At 37.9% G+C, this 22,672-nt stretch overlaps 1 protein-coding gene across 5 annotated transcripts; it reads left to right on the forward strand.

Moving 5' to 3' along the window:
* Nucleotides 1–2,219: 2,219 nt before the first annotated feature.
* Nucleotides 2,220–22,245, forward strand: LOC127619324 (pleckstrin homology domain-containing family M member 2-like). 5 transcript variants are annotated; one of them, XM_052092201.1, is made up of 20 exons: nucleotides 2,220–2,342; nucleotides 3,260–3,366; nucleotides 3,482–3,591; nucleotides 5,290–5,389; nucleotides 6,102–6,189; nucleotides 6,391–6,565; nucleotides 8,133–8,192; nucleotides 9,532–9,790; nucleotides 11,719–12,504; nucleotides 12,640–12,709; nucleotides 13,044–13,134; nucleotides 13,247–13,311; nucleotides 13,528–13,616; nucleotides 13,733–13,865; nucleotides 17,443–17,633; nucleotides 17,701–17,781; nucleotides 18,316–18,475; nucleotides 19,107–19,283; nucleotides 19,528–19,644; nucleotides 20,528–22,245. In XM_052092201.1, exons 1-20 carry the CDS (start codon nucleotides 2,283–2,285, stop codon nucleotides 20,663–20,665), a joined length of 3,057 nt encoding a protein of 1,018 aa, XP_051948161.1. In that variant the 5' UTR covers nucleotides 2,220–2,282; the 3' UTR covers nucleotides 20,666–22,245. The 5 variants fall into 5 exon arrangements, with proteins under 5 accessions (XP_051948161.1, XP_051948162.1, XP_051948163.1 ...); XM_052092202.1 differs by having other exon boundaries at nucleotides 17,716–17,781; XM_052092203.1 differs by lacking the exon at nucleotides 8,133–8,192.
* Nucleotides 22,246–22,672: the final 427 nt, after the last annotated feature.

Genomic DNA, 22,672 nt, shown 5'->3' on the forward strand with positions numbered 1-22,672 from the left:
CTTGCATTCTGAATTAGGTAACTTGAAATTACAACTGCTCTACACCATGCGAAACTGAATTTGACATTTTTGCATATAAAATATTTAAATTAAACGGAGGTCTACAAAATTCTGTCATCTTCATTTAGACAATAGATATAGAAGGATATTCCTATTTTGTATGATATAAACAACATAACAAGAATTATACAGCATTTCTGTAAAATATGAATATACTGTATGTCTGAGAAAGGCATGGTGAAAGGCAAATATCAAGAAAAATGTTTTGATAATTGAAAAACAATGTTTTTGATTTAGGTTTAGTTCACTGTATAATTAAGCTTAATTGTACTGCCCCCAAAAGGCAAAAAGCAGTAGTATTCTGTCATTTGTAAGTTATTAATAAAATAACAGGTCTCTCTATGTCTTGTAAAAGGCGGTGTTGGTTCAACTATGCTCAGATTCAGGAAAAACGTTTTATAATCCAGTGAAAATACTTCACTGTTGGTGTATATTTGGCTTTGTAAGGCAGTCTTGGTATCTTAATATAATTGGTATCTATTATATAATTGGTATCTTTAATATAATTTTTATTCGGTTGTTGGTCTTGTATTATTTTCAAACGTATTTGTGCATTTGCGTTGTATTGAAAACTACACAAATAGTTGCATACATAGTATTTGACAACATCATGAACTTTGCATACAGAAAGTCTTTATCTTCACTGTGGTTCTGTCGTTTCAGTTCTAATCTGATACGGTACACTACAGCAATTTAATCAACTTGGATAACATTATCAACCAAAACAAACTAGGATGTTAATAGTGTGGATGATTACATTTACTGAACCAAGATCTGCCTAATAAATGACCCATACACTATAAATCAATTGGTAGGGTGACCATGCGTCCTCTTTTTGGAAAACCAGAATATGTTCACCCTAATAGCGAGTAGCTAAAACTGAAAATAATTTGCTAAAATGGGTGGGTAAAAAAAAATTACCGTTCATACAAAAGGCATTTAGAAATGTTGTCAACACTTTCCATAAGTAAGCTGCATTTTGAATTGCTAGCGTTAAACAAGACCTCTATTACGCCAGTCATATGACAATACCCAATGATTTTATAAAAGGAAATATCTAAGGTGAACCAAATACGATATTTCAGAAGAATAGTTTTATTTTAAACACGTTAATTACCTTTTATAACATTGCTTTTATTTTATTTTTTTATTATGAAGGAGGAAGAAACTACTTCCCTTCAACCATGATGCGAGTTCTCGAGTGATTAGCTGTTGCGCTCTATTACGTAAAAGGGCGGGACTTCCTTTGCAACATCCGTTGGACGTTCCAATGCCATTGGTCCGTCTCTGCTAAACGTTCTCTGACTCGAGATATAATCTGCATTCAAAGAGAAAAAGTGTCGACGAGGTGGGATTTGCTCGTTTTTCTGTCACGTTAAATGTCTGTGACTGCTTTTGATAAATGTTAATAATTATAGCGTTCAATGTAAGAAATAGGGCGCGAAGCAAGTAACTTGAGAACATTTAGCGAATAGGTAATTTAATAACCAGCTTTATACATTCGTGCTTTGTCCATCGCAAAAAACGAAAACTTTTGTAGGCTATACTTAACCGAGTATAAACCAATACAATTGCGGCACAGTATATTTTCAGCATTATTTGCGAATTAAGCAACCGCCTAAGCAAACATTAGAATATAATTGCCCAAAACAGGATACATTAGGAAAGAAACAAAGGCTTAAACGTCATTTGTTCTTTTACTTTTAAGGCAGCTATATACATTGTTCACATTGAAACTTCGACAGAGATGAATGAGAGATCACAGCAAATATTATTTTCACTTACCCATTTGCTCCAAGACCAAAAGAAAGAAATCCACTATTGCGTTTGAATGACTTTCCAGAATACGAAAGAAATAGAGCAATTGATTAAACGGTAGCATTTACTGTCATTCCCTCAGCAGCTAATCGAAACCCCCTCGCAGCTGTGGTAATTAATTTTTTAAAACGAATTCCACGGTGAAATAACACAAAGCATAATGTTATAAATGTACACTCAATATTATTATTATTTCTTTTAATATACATTTTTGATAGATTTACACTGATAAATAAGGCGGAAACGCGTCATCACAGTCTGTGGAAAATGTATATTGTTGTAAATTTATTTTTAGATGGTCTAAATCTTTTTGTTGACCATATGTATTTCTAATAGTGGGCTGTGAATATTCGCGGGTCGGGAGCGCGCATCAGCTGACATCCGCAGAGAGAGCACAGCCAGACATGGATCAACTCAAAGTCAAAGACAGGATCCTTGAAAATATCTCTCTCTCCGTCAAGAAGGTAAGAAACCTCCATAAATGATTCTGTGATGTGTTCCGACTCGCTCGAGTGTATAATTTGAAGGTTTCTTTGGGGTTAATTCGGTTTACGCTTTCCTAATTGTTGGGCCTCCCTTCAGTATCTTGCTGAAGACAAACGGCTTCACGTCTTGAGAAAACATTGAGTGTTTCCGCTTGAATCCGTGTTTAATGAATACCTGCTTGGGTAGGTTGCTGTCAGTGCACCCTATTTGAGTATATAATGTGTACTCGCAGCGTAGTTATTACCCGTGTTTATTAGTGCAGTACATGAGGGATAAAGTCATTCTGGGCTTGAGTGAAGTAAACACTGGTTACAGCATGTGCATCACTGACGGTGTTTAGCTAGTGTTAGCTTGGTGACATAATGCCCCTGTAAACAAGGGCTGTTGCTATCCCTACTGCTGTTTTGTGGAGCCATCCTAGGCCATTCTGTTTCTGGATGGCTTTCTTGTTGTGCTTTTTGATCGTAATGGATTTTTGCTGTTTGTGTTAATGTGTTTGTTCTTTATTGATCTTTTAGCCCAACCTTTGCATTCCTGTCTACATTATACAGATTATCAGTGGGTTGCACAACCTGCACCTTTAAGGTTTAGTCATCCAGATTTTCCAGATTTAGGTGCAAAGCATTAGTATGTTTTCATGGGTTTCTGATGAGAACCCCATAAAGTTCTGCTTTCACATGATCACATCAGAGAATCACTGAACAGTGAATTCTTTTAAATTCATTTCACATCCTGATTAGGTTGTTCATCCAGAATGTTAAAGACTGCTTGGAATGTCAAGGCTGTGTGCACACTAAGAATTTAACAGACTGAACAATCTTTTTAAATTCAAGTTAAACTATTGCAGTCAAGTGCAATTAATCTTCCTTAACCATGTTTAACATTTAACCTGCAGTTGCAGAGTTACTTTGCAGCCTGTGAGGATGAGACACCAGCAATCAGGAATCATGACCGGGTTCTTCAGCGATTGTGTGAACACCTTGATCATGCTCTGCTCTATGGGTAAGACAAACTGCAACAGAGACCTGTTTTTCAAAATTACAAAAATGTATGTAGAAATTTGAGGGCTTACTAATATCAGGACTACTGATATTCTCTTTTTCTGTGTGCCTTGAAGGCTGCAGGACATCTCATCAGGTTACTGGGTCCTTGTGTTACACTTCACTCGACGAGAGGCCATCCGACAGATTGATGAGCTTCAGCACATAGCTACCAATCTTGGCAGAAGTAAGACCAAACCTATAATGCACTTTATTATTGTTGTTTTAAATGTATTTTCTGAAAGGAAGTGGGTTTGTGTAGACCGTTTTGTCTAAAATAAATATTGTAAAATATTGGATGCAAAAGTATTTCTGGTCTTTGTCACATACAGTTAATCCGGAAAGTATTCACAGAGCTTCACCTTTTCCACATTTTGTTATGTTACAGACTTATTCCAAAATTTATCAAATTTATTATTTTCCTAAAAATTCTACAAACAATACCCCATAATGTCAACATGACATTTGTTTTGAAGTCTTTGCAAATTTATATAAAATAAAAAAATGAATAAAATCACAAACATAAGTTTTCACAGCCTTTGCCCTTGACACTCAAAATTGAGCTCAGGTGCATCCTGTTTCCACTGATCATCCTTGAGATGTTTCTACAACTTGATTGGAGTCCACCTGTGGTAAATTCAGTTGATTGGACATGATTTGGAAAGGCACACACCTGTCTATATAAGGTCCCACAGTTAACAGTGCATGCCAGAGCACAAAGCCATGAAGTCCAAGGAATTGTCCGTTGACCTCTGAGACAGGATTGTATCGAGGCACAGATCTGGGGAAGGGTACAGAAAAATTTCTGCATCATTGAAGGTCCCAATGAGCACAGTGGCCTCCATCATCTGTAAATGGAAGAAGTTTGGAACCACCAGGACTCTTCCTAGAGCTGGCCGCCCGGCCAATCTGAGTGATCGGGGGAGAAGGGCCTTAGTCAGGGAGGTGACCAAGAACCCGATGGTCACTCTGACAGAGCTCCAGCATTTCTCTGTGGAGAGAGGAGAACCTTCCAGAAGAACAACCATCTCTGCAGCACTCCACCAATCAGGCCTGTATGGTAGAGTGGCCAGACGGAAACCACTCCTCAGTAAAAGGCACATGACAGCATGCCTGGAGTTTGCCAAAAGTCACCTGAAGGACTCTCAGACCATGAGAAACAAAATTCCCTGGTCTGATGAAACAAAGATTGAACTCTTTGGTCTGAATGGCAAGTGTCATGTCTGGAGGAAACCAGGCACTGCTCATCACCTGGCCAATACCATCCCTACAGTGAAGCATGGTGGTGGCAGCATCATGCTGTTGGGATGTTTTTCAATGGCAGGAACTGGGAGACTAGTCAGGATCGAGGGAAAGATGAATGCAGCAATGTACAGAGACATCCTTGATGAAAACCTGCTCCAGAGCACTCTGGACCTCAGACTGGGGCGAAGGTTCATCTTCCAACAGGACAATGACCCTAAGCACACAGCCAAGATAACAAAGGAGTGGCTACGGGACAACTCCGTGAATGTCTTTGAGTGGCCCTGTCTTGAACCTGATTGAACATCTCTAGAGAGATCTGAAATTGGCTGTGCACTGAAGCTCCCCATCACACCTGATGGAGCTTGAGAGGTCCTGCAAAGAAGAACGTGAGAAACCACCCAAAAATAGGTGTACCAAGCTTGTAGCGTAATACTCGTAAAGACATGAGACTAATTGCTGCCAAAGGTGCTTCAACAAAGTATTGAGCAAAGGCTGTGAATACTTGTGTACATGTGTTTTTTAATATTTTTTATATAAGGCTGAAAAATTACAAAATGTGGAAAAAGTGAAGTGCTGTGAATACTTTCTGGATGCACTGTACAGTTAAATATGACTGTTACTGTTTGTTGTGGTTTCACAGGTCGTGCCTGGCTCTACTTGGCACTCAGTGAAAGTTCTTTAGAAAGCTACCTCAGACTTTTTCAAGAGAATAAAGGGCTTCTACAGAAATACTACTACAAGTGAGAAATGCTTGATTCTTATACTGGGTACTATTGTTCTTCTGTGGTGTCGCTAAGTTTCCAGATCAGGAAATGCTTCCTTTTAAAGGGATAGTTCACCCAAAAATGAGTTTTGTCATCATTTACTCACCCTCATGCCATCTCAGATGTGTATGATTTTTTTCTGCTAAATACAAATGATTTTTAGAAGAATATTTCTGCTCTGTAGATCCATAAAATGCAAGTGAAAAGTGACCAGACCTTTCAAGCTCAAAAATCACATAACGCTGCATAAAAGTAGTCCGTAAGTCTTCAGTGGTTAAATCTATGACTTTAGAAGCAATATTATAGGTGTGGGTGAGAAATGGAAAAACATTGAAGTCCTTTTTGTCTATACTTTCACTAAAAAGTGAAAGTAGTAAAAAAAAAAAAAGGACTTAAATATTGATCTGTTTTTTACCCAGTACGATTGCATCGTGTCAGAAGACATATATTTAACCACTGAAGTCATATGGATTACTTTAATGCTGCTTAATGTGATTTTTGAGCTTGAAAGGTATGGTCACCATTCACTTGCATTTTATGGATCTTCAGAGCTGAAATATTCTTCTAAATATAATCTTTTGTGTTCTGCTGTAGAAATTTATGAATTTTCATTTTTGGGTGAACTATTCCTTTTAAGCTGTCATCTGGTTATTATGCTATTTGTGAAAAGTTGTTTCCACCTTCACAGGAATGCATTGGTTTGCAGTCACAACCATCTCACTCTGTTTCTTACGCTTGTCTCTGGGCTGGAATTTATCCGGTTTGACCTTGAGCTGGTATGACTGCTCTCTCTACTCTCCACTATATTTTCTAGACTTGTAGTTACTTATACAGAATTCTTGATTCAACACATTTTATACGACCGCTTTAAGTTTAAAAAAAAAAAAAGTTTTAGTTGTATCTGCTGTACATAAATTGGTGTACATAAATTTCTACAGTCCAATATGTAATATATATATTTTTTAATATTTTGACAGGATGTGCCATACCTGGATGTTGCTCCTTACATGCCAGAATACTACAAACCTCAGAATCTATTAGATTTTGAGGAGAGGTTGCCAAGCTCTGATAATCTGTCTCTGCACTCTTTCACATCTCTTACCTCCACTAACCTTGAGTGGGACGACAGTGCCATTGCCCCATCCAGTGAAGGTAAGCTGCTCTTGATTCAATTCTCTGTGTATCTCTCCCTCCATTTCAATTTTGATGTCTAAAAAAATAGTTCACCCAAAAAAAAATGAACATTCTCTCAACATTTCCATCATGCAATCTGAGATGTGTATGCCTTTTGCTGAACACAAAGATTTTTGAAGAATATCTCCACTCTAAGTCCATACAATGCAAGTGAATCGTGACCAACATTTTCATGCTCCGAAAAAAGCACATAAAGGTCGCATAAAGGTAACACACAAGACTATGGTAGTTTAATCCATGTCTCGATTACCCTTCTTAGTGTTCTGCAGATGCGTCAAGCACTAGGATGTGTAATCGAGCTTAAAATCATGATCTTGCCTTGAGACGGCAATGCAAGATGTCCTGTTCTCACCCAAAACCGATCTTTTCCGAAGACATTATTAAACCACTGGATCCAATTGATTACAATTATGCTGCCTTTATGTGATTTTTGGAGCTTCTAGTTTTTTTAACTCTTCACATGCATTATATAGACCTGCAGAGCTGAAATAATCTTCTAAAAAAATCTTTGTGTTCAGCAGAAGAAAGAAAAGTCATACACATCTGGGATGGCATGAGGGTAAGTAAAATTATGAGATACTTCTAGTTTTTGGGTGAACTATTTCTTTAAAGGTTGATTGCTCTACATGACTTAAAATCTGAAGAGATTATAAAAATTCTAGGTAACACACTTAAAGACTACAATATGTACATGGCTTTGAAAAAAAAAACTGGGCATTATACATTAAATGACTGAGGATCACACACTACCCAACTCTGTAATTGATCTAAACACTGCAAACTCGTGTGGAAATGGACTCCTTCCCATTTTGACAATATGATGTTGCCAAACGTCAATATACGGGAGATGACTGCCAATGTTGTTGCTGCTACATCAGCTTAGTGGCCCGCCATGCTCTATTTTCAGTTGGCTGGTCACTGTATGACTTAAGATTTGAGTCATGGAAAATCATACACTACTAGATTATCTCTATAGTCAGTTTTAATATATTTGATATACTCCAACTAGATGGAATCATGGTCTGTGGGAAATAATTTTCAGTCTGTACCCACACTGCGTATACTAGTCAATATTGTTGACTCCAACTGACTCCAAATTTAGAGACTGGAGCTGATAAGCACAGACTGCTAAATGGGGCTAAAACAGTTGTTAAATTTGGGTATTGTAATCCTGCCGTTTCTTTCTCACTTTTTGATATATTTTGCTTTCCCCTTTCTTTTACAAACTGGCATACTTGGTTGATATTACTTTTTAGTCTGCAGCAGAATGGCAATAATAACTATTAAAGTTAAGATGAGGGCAGTGAGTGTTAAACATTTCAGTAGATCTATATGGTCATATATAAATGCTTTCATTTCATACAATGAGACCATTATGTCACAATGTCTCTTTCAGTTGTCAGCTTTTACTTGGTTCCTCATGTGACAAATTTCACATTTAATATTTATCTCTTCCTGTTTTTTTTTACCTCTCATTCTCTTCATTATTCTTTTCTAATGATGAGTCTTATTTCTCCCTTTTTAGATTATGATTTTGGTGACATCTTCCCTGTGTTGCAGTCATTGCCAAGTGCAGACTGGGAAGGTGGGACATGGTTATTTCCCCCTCCCCAATCTTAACATTTCCACTCCACCACCTCTATCATTCCAAAGCCACTAACCAGCATCACGCATGTCCATTCATCTGGGAGTTTGTTTCATGCACATAACTTGTTATATGCTCCTCTGCTTGTGATGTGGAGTTCAAAGATATTGGTTTTGCACAGGTTACTCTTTCATCCTAACTGTATTGATGACTATTAGACTAAACGGAGACCAGACCTCTGCTGCTGCAGGGTTTCTATGGGATGATACTATAATGCCTGATGCAGCTGAAACTCACTGTTTCTTGTCAGCTTACATTTCCTGCCATTGCACTTGTGTCTGTGGCAGCTGGTCTGCATGTTTGCTGCCTGGTTTCAACCAGCAACACCAAAATATTGCTCTTACTTGAGAATTATGCAATGCAAACTATAATGAACTGTCAGTGTTTATTAACACTGATTTGTGCATGATTGATATAATTTTGTTGTTGTTGTTGAATGGCTGCTTGCTGCTTTTTTTTTTAATTTTTTTTTTTAAGATGAATTGTATAATAAATGAAATGTTTTTCTTAAAGGGTTTGTTCACCCAAAAATAAAAAATTCTCATCATTTACCCACCCTCATACCATCCCAGATGTGTGTTTTATAATATACTATAATTTAAATATTTTTAGAAGAATATCTCAGCTCTGTAGGTTCACACAATGCAATTGAACTGTGATCAGAACTCCAAAAAGGAGATAAAGCCAGCATAAAAGTAATCCATAAGACTCCAGTGGTTAAATCCATGTCTTCAGAAGCAATATGTTTGGTTGAGGAACAGATCAACATTCAAGTCCTTTTTTACAAGAAATCTCCATGTTTTCACTTTAAAAATGTGAAAGTGGAGATTTATAGTAAATAAAGGATTTGTTTCTTACCCACACCTAGCACATCGCTTCTAAAGATATGGATTAAACCACTGGAGTCTTATGGATTACTTTTATGCTGCATTTATGTTATCTTTGGTGCTTCCAAGTTCTGTCCGCCATTCACTTGCATTGGATGGACCTACAGAGATGAGATATTCTTCTAAAAATATCTGAAAGAAAGTCATACACATCTCAACTCAAGGAGGAGTAAAAATGATTTTGGGTGAACTATCCCTTTAAAAAATTTGATGGAAGTAGCTTGTGATTATTGTAAGTCTGTTAAGATTCCATAAGTTTATCCCTCCTGTGGTGTTAGACCTGTTAGCACTTGGACAGTAAAGATGTTGTTTGACACTTAATCTCTTGAGCCCCCAATTCTACCTGTCATACATTTGAGATGGTTTCCTTCCTCTCTTGCTCTTTCTGACAGAAGGAGATTTGACCGATCCAGTCAGTGGGTCTCGTTCCTCCGGTTCGGACCCTCAGACTGTTGTCAGTGACTGTGTGGTGATAAGGACCATCAGGACCACTTCTCTTTCGCGAAGCCCTCCATTTCGACACAATCCCTTCAATGAGGACTCGGACACTAACACTTCAACTGACGTCACCCCAGTCCACATGGCTATCCGTCATTTTTCTACAACAGAAGAAGACCCTGAGAATGCCAACACTGAACTGGAGGTCATTAGGTGTGTCTTAAACATTAGAGCTAACTGTGTAGGAGTTAGAAATGGTAAATGACACACTTTTGTTTCAATTTGAAGTGTGCCATTTTTGTGTCACTAGCACCACCAAATGGAATTGAAACATAACGACTGTTTTCAAACAGGTCATTGCCATTGGTCAAATAAACCGGTAATCTCAATCCAAACTCATGCCATTGGTTCAATGTCAATTTTCCTGTATTAGGCTGATCAGGATACTTAAAGCAATGTTATGATAGTGTCACTGTACAGTGCCATTAGAATCCGTGTTTACAATGTGGGAAATCATTTTAAGAATAGCTTGCTTATAACTGTGTGCTCATTAAAGATTGCAAGACAACCACTAGTCGATCTCTTAAACAGGTCAAAAGTTAAATATTGTAGGAGAAACAACACTAATAATGAGAATCTCCTTGTTTCGGCTCTCCTACATTTCCGAAACTTAGTATAGCAGGGGAAGACTCATTCATTTAACTGAGGAAAGCTCTGATTGGATGGGGTTGGGTTATAGTTTCTCCAACCAGCCAGGAAATTTGGAAGTTCACCCTGTCTGACGGACTGGTGACTTCTGTCTTTTGTACGTGCTAATGTGTGTGTGTGTGTATGCTGTCACCTGTGTGACGATCAAATGCACTTCAAAATGATGAGGTGAATGAGCACAATCAGTTATGTCTATAGTGCCGGTATACATCAGGACAAAATTACTGACAAATAACATCAGGAAGTTTTATTACTGACTTCTCGTCTTGAATAATTACATACGAGCAACATTTACCTAATTTTCAAATTAGTTGGTATTAATTTTGGTATTGATAATTGTCAAATTTCACTGGTAGCTACCGAATACTGAACTTTTGGTATTGTGACTGCACTGTAGATGTAATGGTATTATGAGAAAGCAGTTTTCATGCCATAAAAGTGTAAGCACCATGGTACCAAAGACTGTAAATATTGTAGCTCTGTAACTCTTTCAAAACATTGCTCTGTTTGTTTAAGCAGTCTAACAGGTCAACTTCTGACTCAACCAGTGTCATTCATTTTGGGCAGGACTACATCCTTGTCTAAACAATGGCATACAGGGGACACAGTGGAAGGGATGTTTGGTGAAATCTGTTTGGAAAAGAACATTTTCTCAATTTCTTTCGGTGCCACAGTGGTGCAAATATTATAAACAACACCTTTTAAATTCAGCTAATGTTTGTTGATTGGGCTGCATTTCCCAAAAGCATTTTAAGCTTAAGTTGGTCGTAGAGACCACTGGTGCCTATGGTTTCTACAATCTGCTTGGTGCTTTGACAATAACATGTCAAAATTCGAACTCCTATGCACACCCGCAAACCGCACCTGCGTCCACTTGAAAAGGTGGTCTGGGGTACGGTTCGCTGCTAATATGAACTGTTTGTGATGACATATAATTTGCATCTTTGCAGGCTCGTGATCACAATTATGGTGGTATAATGCATTTTTCATACATGCTTGTCCAAATGCACTGCCTTCAGAGAGCAGCTCACATTTTTCACATCTCTTGCAATGTATCCACAGGCTTGCGGCATACAGTCACTAATATTCATCACATCATTGCACATTCAATGCCGTCTTAAGTTGTTACCTAGTTGCAGTGGTAAACGGATGCTGCTTGTACTCATGTTGATGATGTAATCAGATTGCAGTTCAGACCCAAATAATATGATGTGCACAAAGACCTACGGGGAGGGGGGAGGAAACAACCTCTGGTGCGGTCCAAGCAATCGAAGCAAGTGTGAAGGCACCCTTAGGCTTACGATACTTTTGGGAAACACAAACCTGGTTATTTGGATATTTATCTTCTGCTGAAATTGGTTTGACATTAGGTAGATAGGATTGAATGAAGATTTCTTGGTTTTGCTGTCATAACACTTCTTTTGCTACACCAGGATGGCAAGGCGCAGAAGACCTGGTAAGAAACGACGTGGGAGGGGATCAACAGAATCTGTGAGCAGTGAACAGAATCTCATCTCTCCTGACACTGAGGAATGCCTACAGATTGTAGTCAAGAGGGACATTGTTGTGGACGATCTTAAAGTGGACAGCTGGGTTCCTCTGGAGGGGCCAGACTGTTCTGGGATCAACTCTCTAAAGAATGGGAGAGAGGAAGGTGAGGATGAAGACCCTGAAACTGGGCTGAGGCTCCCTGAGATGACCGACACCTCTATGGACCGTGTGGGCCAACCCCTCCGTGATGTCATGGACAGATTGAATGGCTGTCTGGATGGAGAGAGCTGGGAACGACATGAAGGTGAAGAGGTGGAGGGAGTTAGAGTGGTCGGAGCTTGCACTAGTCAAGATGGTACCAGCTCTGCTGCAGGAACCCTCCACCAGCGGCCCTTTCGAGAGGATTCAGGCGGTGAACCCCCAGACCCAGACTCTCAGCCAAGCCCCAGCTTCCTGCAGGCCCCCCTGCCACCTGCAGACTTCTACTGCTTTACCTCCCAGAGTCCAGACCCTGCTGTCTCGTGTGGTGGCCACCATGACTCTGCAGGGAATGGCAGTCCGCAGGATGTTCCTGCTGGCCATGAAGATGAGAGAGAAACAGAGACACCAGCTTCAGGGCAGGATTCCACCATCCCCATAGAGGAGTCAACTGTGGAGAATCAGAGTGAAAAGGAGCAGGGGGAAGTTAAAGACAGTACAATACAGAGCTCCCATGCTGCAGAGTTTAAGTAAGACAATTAATTGTGATCATCTTTCAATGAATGACATCACAGCCTCTGAAATAGATTCATTTGAATGACATTGGGTCATTATTACAGCTATTCTGAGTATTTTGCATTTATTTTTTGTTTTTGTTTGTACAGGGTGGATAATAATCACCTACTGCTGCTCATGATTCACGTTTTCAGGGAGAATGATGAACAATTCATTAAGGTGACTAAAAACAATTTGATTTAACGTCTGTGCAGACTTGTGTTTTCTACAGGGTTGGTCACAATTTACGTTAGTTTCCTTGCGTGTACCCCCCAAAAACAAATTCTCTTATCATTTACTCTCATGCCATCGCACATATGTATGACTTTCTTTCTACTTCAGAACAACAACTGAAGATTTTAATTAGAATAACTACAAACATTCTGCTCAATGTTATATTTGTAGTGAAATTCAAATTCGAGTATATTTGCAAATAGTGCAATGAGTAATGAAATATGTTTTGCAAATCTGTGCTTTCTTAGTGATTGGTTTAAATTTGTACACCGTTTTATAGATGTTGAGGATGAGCACAGGCCACATGGAAGGAGATTTGCAGCCCCTTTATCTACTTTTGACAGACTGCTACATTTACCTCTTGCGAAAAGGTAAGCAAACCTTCCTGAAATACAGTAGAAGAGCAAGAGATTGTGAAAGACGCCTTCAAAAGCACTTCTTTATTTGTATCTGTTGTTGTTGATGTGTACCATTTGATTTCAGGGGCAGCAGAGAAGCCTTACTGTGTTGAGGAAGCCGTGTCTTACAATGAGCTAGACTACATATCTGTGAGTAGACGAACCAACGCCTTAATAATTACATGACACCTAAATAAAACATTAATGAATGACAACATTATGTTGCTGTGAACAATGGTCAAATATACAAATTATCAGTCATTTAAACAAAAATATTTGAATGTTGCAATTGATCAATAAGAATCAGAAATTCAAGAGAATTTTATTGACTGCATAGACTACATTTGAGTCCTTTTTTTGCCTTAGGTTGGACTCCACCAGCAGACTGTCACACTTGTGTGCACTAACAGAAGACGGCAGTTCCTTCTGGACACAGCAGATTCGTCCCTGACTGTGTGAGTTCTAGGATATTTTGAGCCAGGAGGTTACACTGAAGTGCATCCTCTTGAGATGTATTATTATGTATGTCTTTGAAAAGAGCTTCTCTTCATGTTCTCTCTTAATTGTACAGCTGGTTTCTGACTGTGCTGAAGACAGCCCTGGAAATCGGCTGCAGGGAGCTTCCCTACCCCTCCGTTCTCACCGACGCCACTATGGAGAAACTTGCTCTCACTAAGTTTGTGTGCCAAGAGACACACTGTGAGGTAAATGGAGAAGATCTATCAGCCTGTATAATTCATGAGATTCTGGCAGACAGTACCTCACTTTTATCATCTCAGTTTGCATTTAAAATTAAAGCATTTAACATGCTTATTCAGTTTAGAGATGTAGTGGGGTTTAAATGTCCACATGAGAATATGCTTCATAATATTTCGTATATTAGGTACATCCCTCTTTTGCTGCAATGACGTCATGCACTCGCAAGTTTATGAAAAACCTGATGAAGCATGATTTGAGAATGTTTGCGCATGCAAATAGCGTCAGTCTTTGCGTTCTGAAGAAGCAGAGAAAGCTACCATGAGCATGTCACCAAAGCCGGTAATTTGCGGTTTTTGCTTTATATCTCAAAATATGCCCGAAAAGCTTTTTTCTTATGTTACTCATTTTACAATATACAAAAAGAAAATTCAAAACTGTGTTCCAACATCCTGTCTGGCTTAACCATATTAAGCCAAGCTTACACTACACAACTTTCAGTTGGCACCCTTTTTTTCATTGTGCTAGTTCAAACACTTCAGGAATGTAGTGGATCAACTACGCAACCATTCGTCCCAGACGGAGGCCTGGAACTAAGATGCGTATTCCGTGAGCTGATCTGATCACAAATGTACAAGTGAGACATCAACACCTAGTCATCTCTTTTTGACCACTTGTGATCAGATTTCAAGGAGAAAGTCAGATTTTATGAGGACATATGTCAATAATTACATCTGCGTTATACTGAATGTTAATGCGCAAAAAAAATAAAAGACGAGAAGAGCTAAAAACCTGCTCTCAATTTCTCTTAATTATTTGCAAACATGATGTTTAGAGCAGAGTTATTAGTGCAGTACCTGTATTTGAGCTTCTAATGTGTATGCGTCCCTGTTGTACACATTCATGCATTCGTTTTTCTCATCGTATGCTTATTTCCCTTTAAATCCGTAAGTAACAACAAGTATGAAAGAAAAGCTCTCTGGATTTCGTGCTTAAATGGCACTAATAATAATAAAAATGGCAAGTAGAGAGATGTGGGTGAGGTTTTATTTTATTATTATTTTCGTCTCCTGCTACCCAATACCTTGCTCTCCTCTTTCAACAAACATTAAACAACTGCTCACACCCTTGCGTATTTGGAATTTTTTTAAAAACATCGGAAAATAATACAGTGGGTAGGGAGATGTGAGTGTCTTATTTTCTAATGATGTTTTGTCTTCTGCTACTCAAACCTTGCTCTCCTCTTTCAAGAAATATAAAAGAACGGCTTGCTCACATTTTGCTATTTGCAAATGGAAACCTAAGAATACCAGCTGAAAATAATAGACAGTGGGTAGGGAGATGTTTTATTTATTTTTTTGTCTTCTGCTTCCTAATACATTGCCCTCCTTTTGTGCTCTCTCTATATTTAATTGGCTGTGGCTCATTGTCCGTGTTTCGCTCGTTGGGACAGTGCGCGCACTTGAAGACCAGACGTCTAAATATCAAGTAGTTTTGAAAACCGTTTGTAGCTTTTGGGACTTGTCGCAGGAATGCGCACACACAACAAGACCAATCGTTGTGAGATCTGAGGCTTCTCGTCACAGACCAAAACTCAAAACATCAAAGTAGAGGAGCTTGAGTCATGTAGTTTACACTAGGCTTTAGCCTCTTGTCCATTCCTCCTCCATTAACCAGACATCACTGGTGAGAGTATGAAGGAAAGTTTGGTGGAAAAGTGTTGTCAGATGTGGGAGGTAAACAATTTCAGAATGACACTACATCCTTTTGCTTTATGAAAAAAATATGTGACCTGTAGAATATACAGTGTTAGCCCCCATACTCTTAATAATGCATGTCGCCATTGCTTTTTAAAAATTTTACTGCGAGTATAGTGTAGTTTCAATCAATTTGGGATACTTAAAAGCCCTGTCCACGGCTTTTATTTTTGTGAATACGATTGAAAGTAGTTTATTTTTTTTATTTAGCAGATTATTTAAAACTGATGTAATGAAAAAGTTGCATACTTCAAAACCACCCCTTTCAATGAGAGAGATATTTAATTGGAAAAACAAACTCTATTGAGATGTTTACATAAACACTTTTCATTCTGATTGAACTATCAGTCAGATTATTAGGGTGCATGTCAACGTAACCAATGATTATTACATTATTTGAATAGTGAAGTGTGCATATTGTAAATTTTTTCACATAACATTTCACTGTTTTTAATTATTTAAAATACTAAAACTATTTATTTCCAGGTTTAAAAGATTTTGAATCCCTGATTAACAATGTGAACTCAGACTTTTAAACCCCAATGTATATATACGTGGACCCCAATGTATATATACTTGGTGAGATAAGGTTTCACGTTGCATATTTTCAGATTGATATGATATGTAAATGAGGCAATGGGGCTCTGCGAATATTTATTAGTACACAATGCATTAACGCTGATTCATAAATTATTATAACACAAAGGGGTTTACCAAAAATCCATTCTTATCGAATAAAAACAAGAATGCAATTATTAAAAAAAAAATGTGTCCACTGTGACAGAAAACACAATGACAGACCTATAGAACTAAAATGAAAGGTCAGACACAATCACCATAGTGGTTTTAATGAAACATCACACCTTGAATGGTTAAAAATTACTTTTAACCTCCTGAGACCCAAGCGTGATTGCTGTGTGAATTTTCCATTTCCCTTTTTGATTTGTAACTAGTAGCACCTAATTAACATGCAAAAAAATATGTCCTAAAAAAAAAAAAAAAATTTCCTAAAAATATATGGTATCATACGTGGATAGTGGGACTAAGTTGTGAAATTGTAAATAATATCAAGTTCTAGAAAGTTCAAATACTTTATGTATCCAGAATTGTTGGTTATTCATGTTTTTGAGACGTTACAGACCTTATATCAGAAATAAGCATTTATTATCGTTAATTCCAGCATCATCCTATCACTGCCAGCCAAGTTAAACTATATTATATATTCTGAATATGTGTACTGATTAACATTGCCCCATCTCTGCCAAACATGGTGAGTGGTCCAAACATCATCTGCAGCCTGAAACTGAACTTTTGGTCTGATTTTAGGAGTGAATGCACTTTGGGAGCAATAGCTTTCCTATGCATGTATTTAGTTTAAACGCCAGTGTGCTGTCTGTCTGCACTGGTCTCAGAACAGTTCAAAATGCACCTTAATTTCATCCTAACTCTATACATAAATCGCTAAAATTTAAAAAAAAGGCATATCGTATGAAACTAGAGACTAATTATTTGACTTATGTTTCAGTGAAAAAACAGAATTTGGTTTCTTACCAGATGTAGTTTTGCTGCAGTTTCTTCAAAGACAAACTCCGCTTTGATCTTCATAATGTTATTCTGTCACATGACTCCATGCGTTGAGTTTAACCCTTTACTGACAGCCCAGAGTCTTCTGAACTAAGATCAGGTGGTTTTAATTTAAATTATGCGTTGCATATACAAGGTTAAATATCTGTCAACTGTATTGCATTAAAGGGTTAATTAAATACAAATGTATGGGATTTGTTTTCTGATACTCCTGACATTGTGCTTACTGTGTTTGTTTGTGTAGTTGTCAGAGGTTGGCATCCGTCTGTATTCTCTGGTTCACTGGGAGGATCCCATGGATGTATCTGTGGCTTCACCTACATCTCCGTTAGGCTCAAGAGGATCTCGCAGCACTAAAGAGGGGACTGTGTTATACCGGGCTGGGAGCTCCTATCTGGGAAAGGAAGTGTGGAAAAGTTGTTACTTGGTGCTCAGGTACAAAGGACTTTTAAGCTATTCTACAGCATTTCAACATGCTGTTTGTGTACTCAATCATAAATAGATGTGTACCTTGCAGCAAAGGCATCCTGTATCAGTATGCTGAGAGAACAGATGTTACACCTTTGATGTCTGTCACCATGGGGTAAGCTCTAATTGTTGTTCCATTTTGTCTTTTTAGTAAAATTCATGAAAGGGAAATTCATACATTATTTCATAAATTTTCACTCTTAATATACACAATATGGCCAAAACACCTCCTTCCAAGTAATGATTTTGGCAAGGTCTATTAATTCTAGTGAAGACAAATCTGAATTTTAATGCATACAATCACATTCTAGAAATTATTTGCTTCAAATATCATGGCGACAGTTTGTGGAGGGCCCTTTTCTGTTCCAGAATGGCCCAAAGCATGACTGGCCTGCACAAACAACATCAGTGCCTAAACACATTAATGGGAGAAAATCCCTGAGGTCATGGTCAGATAAATAGTGGAAAGCCCAGAAAAGAAGAAACTGTTTATGCAGGCCAGTCATGCTATTTTTGCCATTGGTTTTTAAATTAAAAGCACAAATAAGTATGTGGTGTCCAGGTGTTCACATACTGTTTGCCATAAAGTGTGTATTCCTTAAAACAAAACAAAAAAACTACATATTTTCATGTTATGTTTGTTTCATAGGGGAGAGCACTGTGGAGGCTGCAGGCGATCAAAAAGCTCTGAGAAGCTACACGCATTTCAGGTGATTCTGACGGAACATCCTCCATTAGAGCTCAGTGCAGAGAATGAACAGGAAATGGCTGACTGGATGCAGCTGCTTTGCCAGTCTGTCTCTAAAGGGGTGAGCACACACACTCAGAGGGCTGATCAGTCATATACTCCATTTTTTGCAAGATGCCTTGAAGATCTTAATATTTCCTTGACCAATAACATTTCTTGGAAGTATGACTAAAGACACAATTTTAGATTTTTTATTTTTTTTCTCTCCATTTTCAAATCTGTCTTTTTGAGCTGTTGGTGTCTGAGCAAAATGAGGTTGTGTGCATATGAAATGCTTTCAGAGCTTCCACATGACAATGTGTTGGACCTCATCAGTTCCAGACACACGTGCAGTCTGTCTCCTGTCAAGCAGCAGCATTTGCATTTTGATCAGAAAAGATGGTGTCTTAGGATAGCCTAACCAAAATGATAACAATTCCCCAGGCATTGAGAACATTTAAAGGAATAGTTCACCCAAAATAATTTACCCTCTCAAGTTGTTCCAAACTCGTATGTCTGTCTTCAGTTGAACATAAAAGGAGATGTTAGGCAGAATGTTAGACTCGGTCACCATTCAGTTTAATTGTTTGCATGTTTTTTTCTATTCAATGAAAGTGAATGGTGACCGAGTCTAACATTCTGCAGAATTGCATTTTTGGATAAACAATCCCTTATAAATTTGTTTATATACATTTCTATATTTTATGCCTCAGGTTATTCCACAAGGAGTAGCCCCTGCACCCTGTATCCCATGCTGCCTTGTACTCACAGACAGGAAGTTGCTGACGTGTCACCAGGATTGCCAGACTAGTTTTTTCCGCTCTCTAGGAGAAGCTGAGCTGAACGATGTCACAGCTGTTTGCCTTGAGGATAAAGAATACTGTGTCATTGTAAGATCTTCAGCAAACTGCAGAGTATCAGATTTCCTTGTAACAATTTATTTGCAAGTTTGAAATTACAAACATCTGTTGACATGTATGCCGTACCTCATATTTTTTACTCCCAATTCAGGAAATGCATGCTTGTCATCATGAATCAGACTAGATTTTTCAATGCATAGGCTTTTGTGAATCACTGATTTACTCAGTGCTATTATAATGTGTTTGTCTCCTTACCCCTTTTATGTCTTTGTAGGAGTTTGCAGAAGATCGTGCTCAGTTTCTCCCTCCCTGGGTTCTATATTTTAGTGGATGTGAAGAGAGAGATCGACTACTAGCAGAATTGAATCAAGCTTGGACTGCTGTTTTCCAGGTGAAGGAAACCTGATAATATTTTCATAAGCCATCAAATTATAAAATCTGCTATTAATAATAGAAATAGAAATTTGCTATTGTCCATCAACTATTATTAAATTATTCTGAGAGTTTGTGATTAATTGGGTGGTTATTGAGAAGACAATGTGATCTAAACATGTTGGCCTCCACGAGGCAGCTTTTATTAGACCACTCAATGTCTTATAAAATGATGTGTGTACATTATTTTAGACTTCATTTACTTTACTACTAGGTTAACAAATATTTATTTTTACTGTGTACACCTTTAATTCTCATAATTCATTTGTGTATATACTACACTCACTGAGCACTTTATTAGGCACACTATGGTCCTAATAAAGTTCCCGACGTGGTCTTCTGCTGTTGTAGCCCATCCACCTCATGGTTCGACATGTTGTGCATTCTGAGATGCAATTCAATTGTACAGAATGTTTGTCGGAGTTACCGTAGACTTTGTCAGCTTGTGTCAGTCTGGCCATTCTCTGCTGACCTCTCTCACGAAGGCGTTTCCGTTCGGCAGAACTGCCGCTAATTGTATGATTTTAGTTTTTCGCTACATTCTGAGTAAACTCTAGAGACTGTTGTGTGTGAAAATCTGAGGAGGTCAACAGTTACAGAAATACTCAAACCAGCCCATCTGGCACCAACAATCATGCCACGGTTGAAATCATGGAGATCAATTTTTTCCCATTCTGATGGTCGATGTGAACTTTAACTGAAGCTCCTGACTTGCATTTGCTTGATTTTATGCATTGCACACCTGCCACACGATTTGTTGATTGGATAATTACGTGAATGGGTAGTTATGCAGGTTTTCCTAATAAAGTGCTCAGTGAGTGTATGTTTGTTGTTTGTTCCAGGTGAGCCTACCTTGTAAGCCAGTGTCAGACCCGTCAGTGCAGAAGCGGTGTGGGGAGGCACTGGAGCTAATGAAGAGTGCCTGGCAGAGGAGTGACAGTCTACACAGAGGCCGATCTGTGAGAGAACCTTGGTGCTGACTACTTGTCAATCACCACATTTAGCCCATGATTGGATAGGACAGCATGGGGTGGTCAGCCCTCCAGAAAACCTACTCTATGTAGGTATGAGCAGACCCAATGACCTCTACAGCAGTGGTGGTTCCAGAGGGGACCCCCCCCCCAATTTATTCTAAATTTGAGGACATTTTGAACAATGTGGGCTCATGTGATATTTAACGAATGATGAGGCATGACCTTGTTTACACTTGCCTTGGATTAATATTTAAGGAGTCCTGTTAGCTTTTGCTTTCACAAGTGGAGGTGTGCAACAGGAAAAATGGAAAAACTATTCCATCACATGTGTTTGTAGTATATAGTGTCAACATCTAATTGGCAAAAAAAACAAAGCATCCTTTTTTTTTTTTTTTTTAACCTTACCTGTCCTCGTGTAAATTTGTCTATGTACATATACTGTATATGCCTATACAATAAGCCGAGGTACATCTTGCTTTATGAACACTTGCATTTAGTTACATTTACTGTGATACTTTTTGGCTGCTTTAGAATGATCACTATTTGAAAAGCATAACAGTTTGCATAGCAGCTTGGCATGGACACACAAAATGCAGAGATCGAGATGAGGGAAAATTGGTCAAGCTTTATTTTAGATATCAAAAATCAATAAATGCTAAGATCAGTGATTGCACGGTACCAGGATATAACCGCTGTTGTTATATTGGACTGACAATGTTATTAGGTGCAGGTGGTATTTACAGACTGTAATAGGGATAATGCACTACTAATGTATTGTTGGTAGTTATCGTAAGTTTTTAGAGCACATTTAGGGAATTCATAACTGAAGGAGTTGCTTGAAGCAGATTTGCACAAAGTTTTATTGTGTGCCTGTTTTAACTTTTGTTAAAGGGTTGGTTTGTGTTTTTCTTTTTTTTTTTACTCCATAAGTTTTAAAATGATTTCTGATCATACATGCACATTCATAGAACAACCATATAATATTGAGAAATATTTCTCTTTGTGTGGCCTTTGCCTTAAATTAAATAGTCAAACAGGCATTCTAATTTAAATGGTCTAAATTCCCAAAATTCTCCATGTGTCTCTGTCTTTTCAAAAACTGAGAGAACACCAGTCATTCTTTTCATTTACATGCTTAGCTGAAGTATTGAAAACCATGCTCTGTTTCTCTCTCACTGGTACTTTAGATGGAATATACCACTTCCAGTGAAACACTGTAAAGTGAATATTTTTCAGAACGTAGAGATGGTGTTTTAAAGAGAGTAAACTTGAGTAGGTGGATATTTTTCGTACTGAATGGAATCATCTCAGGTATGTTGAAGTTTGTTCCAAACAAAAGTGTTTAAATGATACATTGCTGGACAATGGTGAAATGCATTTGTTCATTAGCAAATTCAAGTTGGGTTGAGGGATTTTTTTTAATGCCGTTTTGACTGTTAAAATTAGTGACCTAATTATGTTCTAACACTCTAATGTTGTAAATACACAATGCTGCATGTGCATTGTTGCAAATATGTAATATTAATATGATAACATGTAAAGTGACTTTTTTTTTGTAAATGGGAAAAATATGAATAAACTATAATAGCTGCATTTTTATACTTGCTGCCTATGGCCTTATATTGAAAGGGGTTAAAGGGTTAGTTCACCCAAAAATGAAAATTCTCTAATCATTTACTTGCCCTCATGCCATATAAGCTGTGTATGACTTCTGCTGAACACAAAGATTTTTAGAAGAATAATTGAATATATAAAATTAATATTATGAAAATGAGTAAATAAGAAATAATATGAAAGAATTAAAGAAACAAATGAAGACAAATACAAAATGATCATACGAGCTTTCAAGTGTACATGCATTTGTTTTCAATATGTAGGATATCTTGATCTAGAGAGCAAAGTAGACATTAATTTCCATGAAAGTAGATGGAAATTAAAGGAATATTCCAGGTTCAGTATAAGTTAACCTCAACCAAAAGTATTTGTTGGCCAGATGTTGATTACAACCAAAGT

The sequence above is a fragment of the Xyrauchen texanus genome, chromosome 25, assembly GCF_025860055.1.
Source record: "Xyrauchen texanus isolate HMW12.3.18 chromosome 25, RBS_HiC_50CHRs, whole genome shotgun sequence".
In the NCBI taxonomy this organism is placed as follows: domain Eukaryota; kingdom Metazoa; phylum Chordata; class Actinopteri; order Cypriniformes; family Catostomidae; genus Xyrauchen; species Xyrauchen texanus.

Bases quoted from the DNA above. Each gene is read 5' to 3' on its own strand.
- LOC127619324 (XM_052092201.1), top strand. From the start codon at position 2,283: ATGGATCAACTCAAAGTCAAAGACAGGATCCTTGAAAATATCTCTCTC. The intron at 3,367-3,481 runs GTAAGACAAACT...TGTGCCTTGAAG, and splicing joins GATCATGCTCTGCTCTATGG to GCTGCAGGACATCTCATCAG. The intron at 13,312-13,527 runs GTGAGTAGACGA...TTTTTGCCTTAG, and splicing joins ATGAGCTAGACTACATATCT to GTTGGACTCCACCAGCAGAC.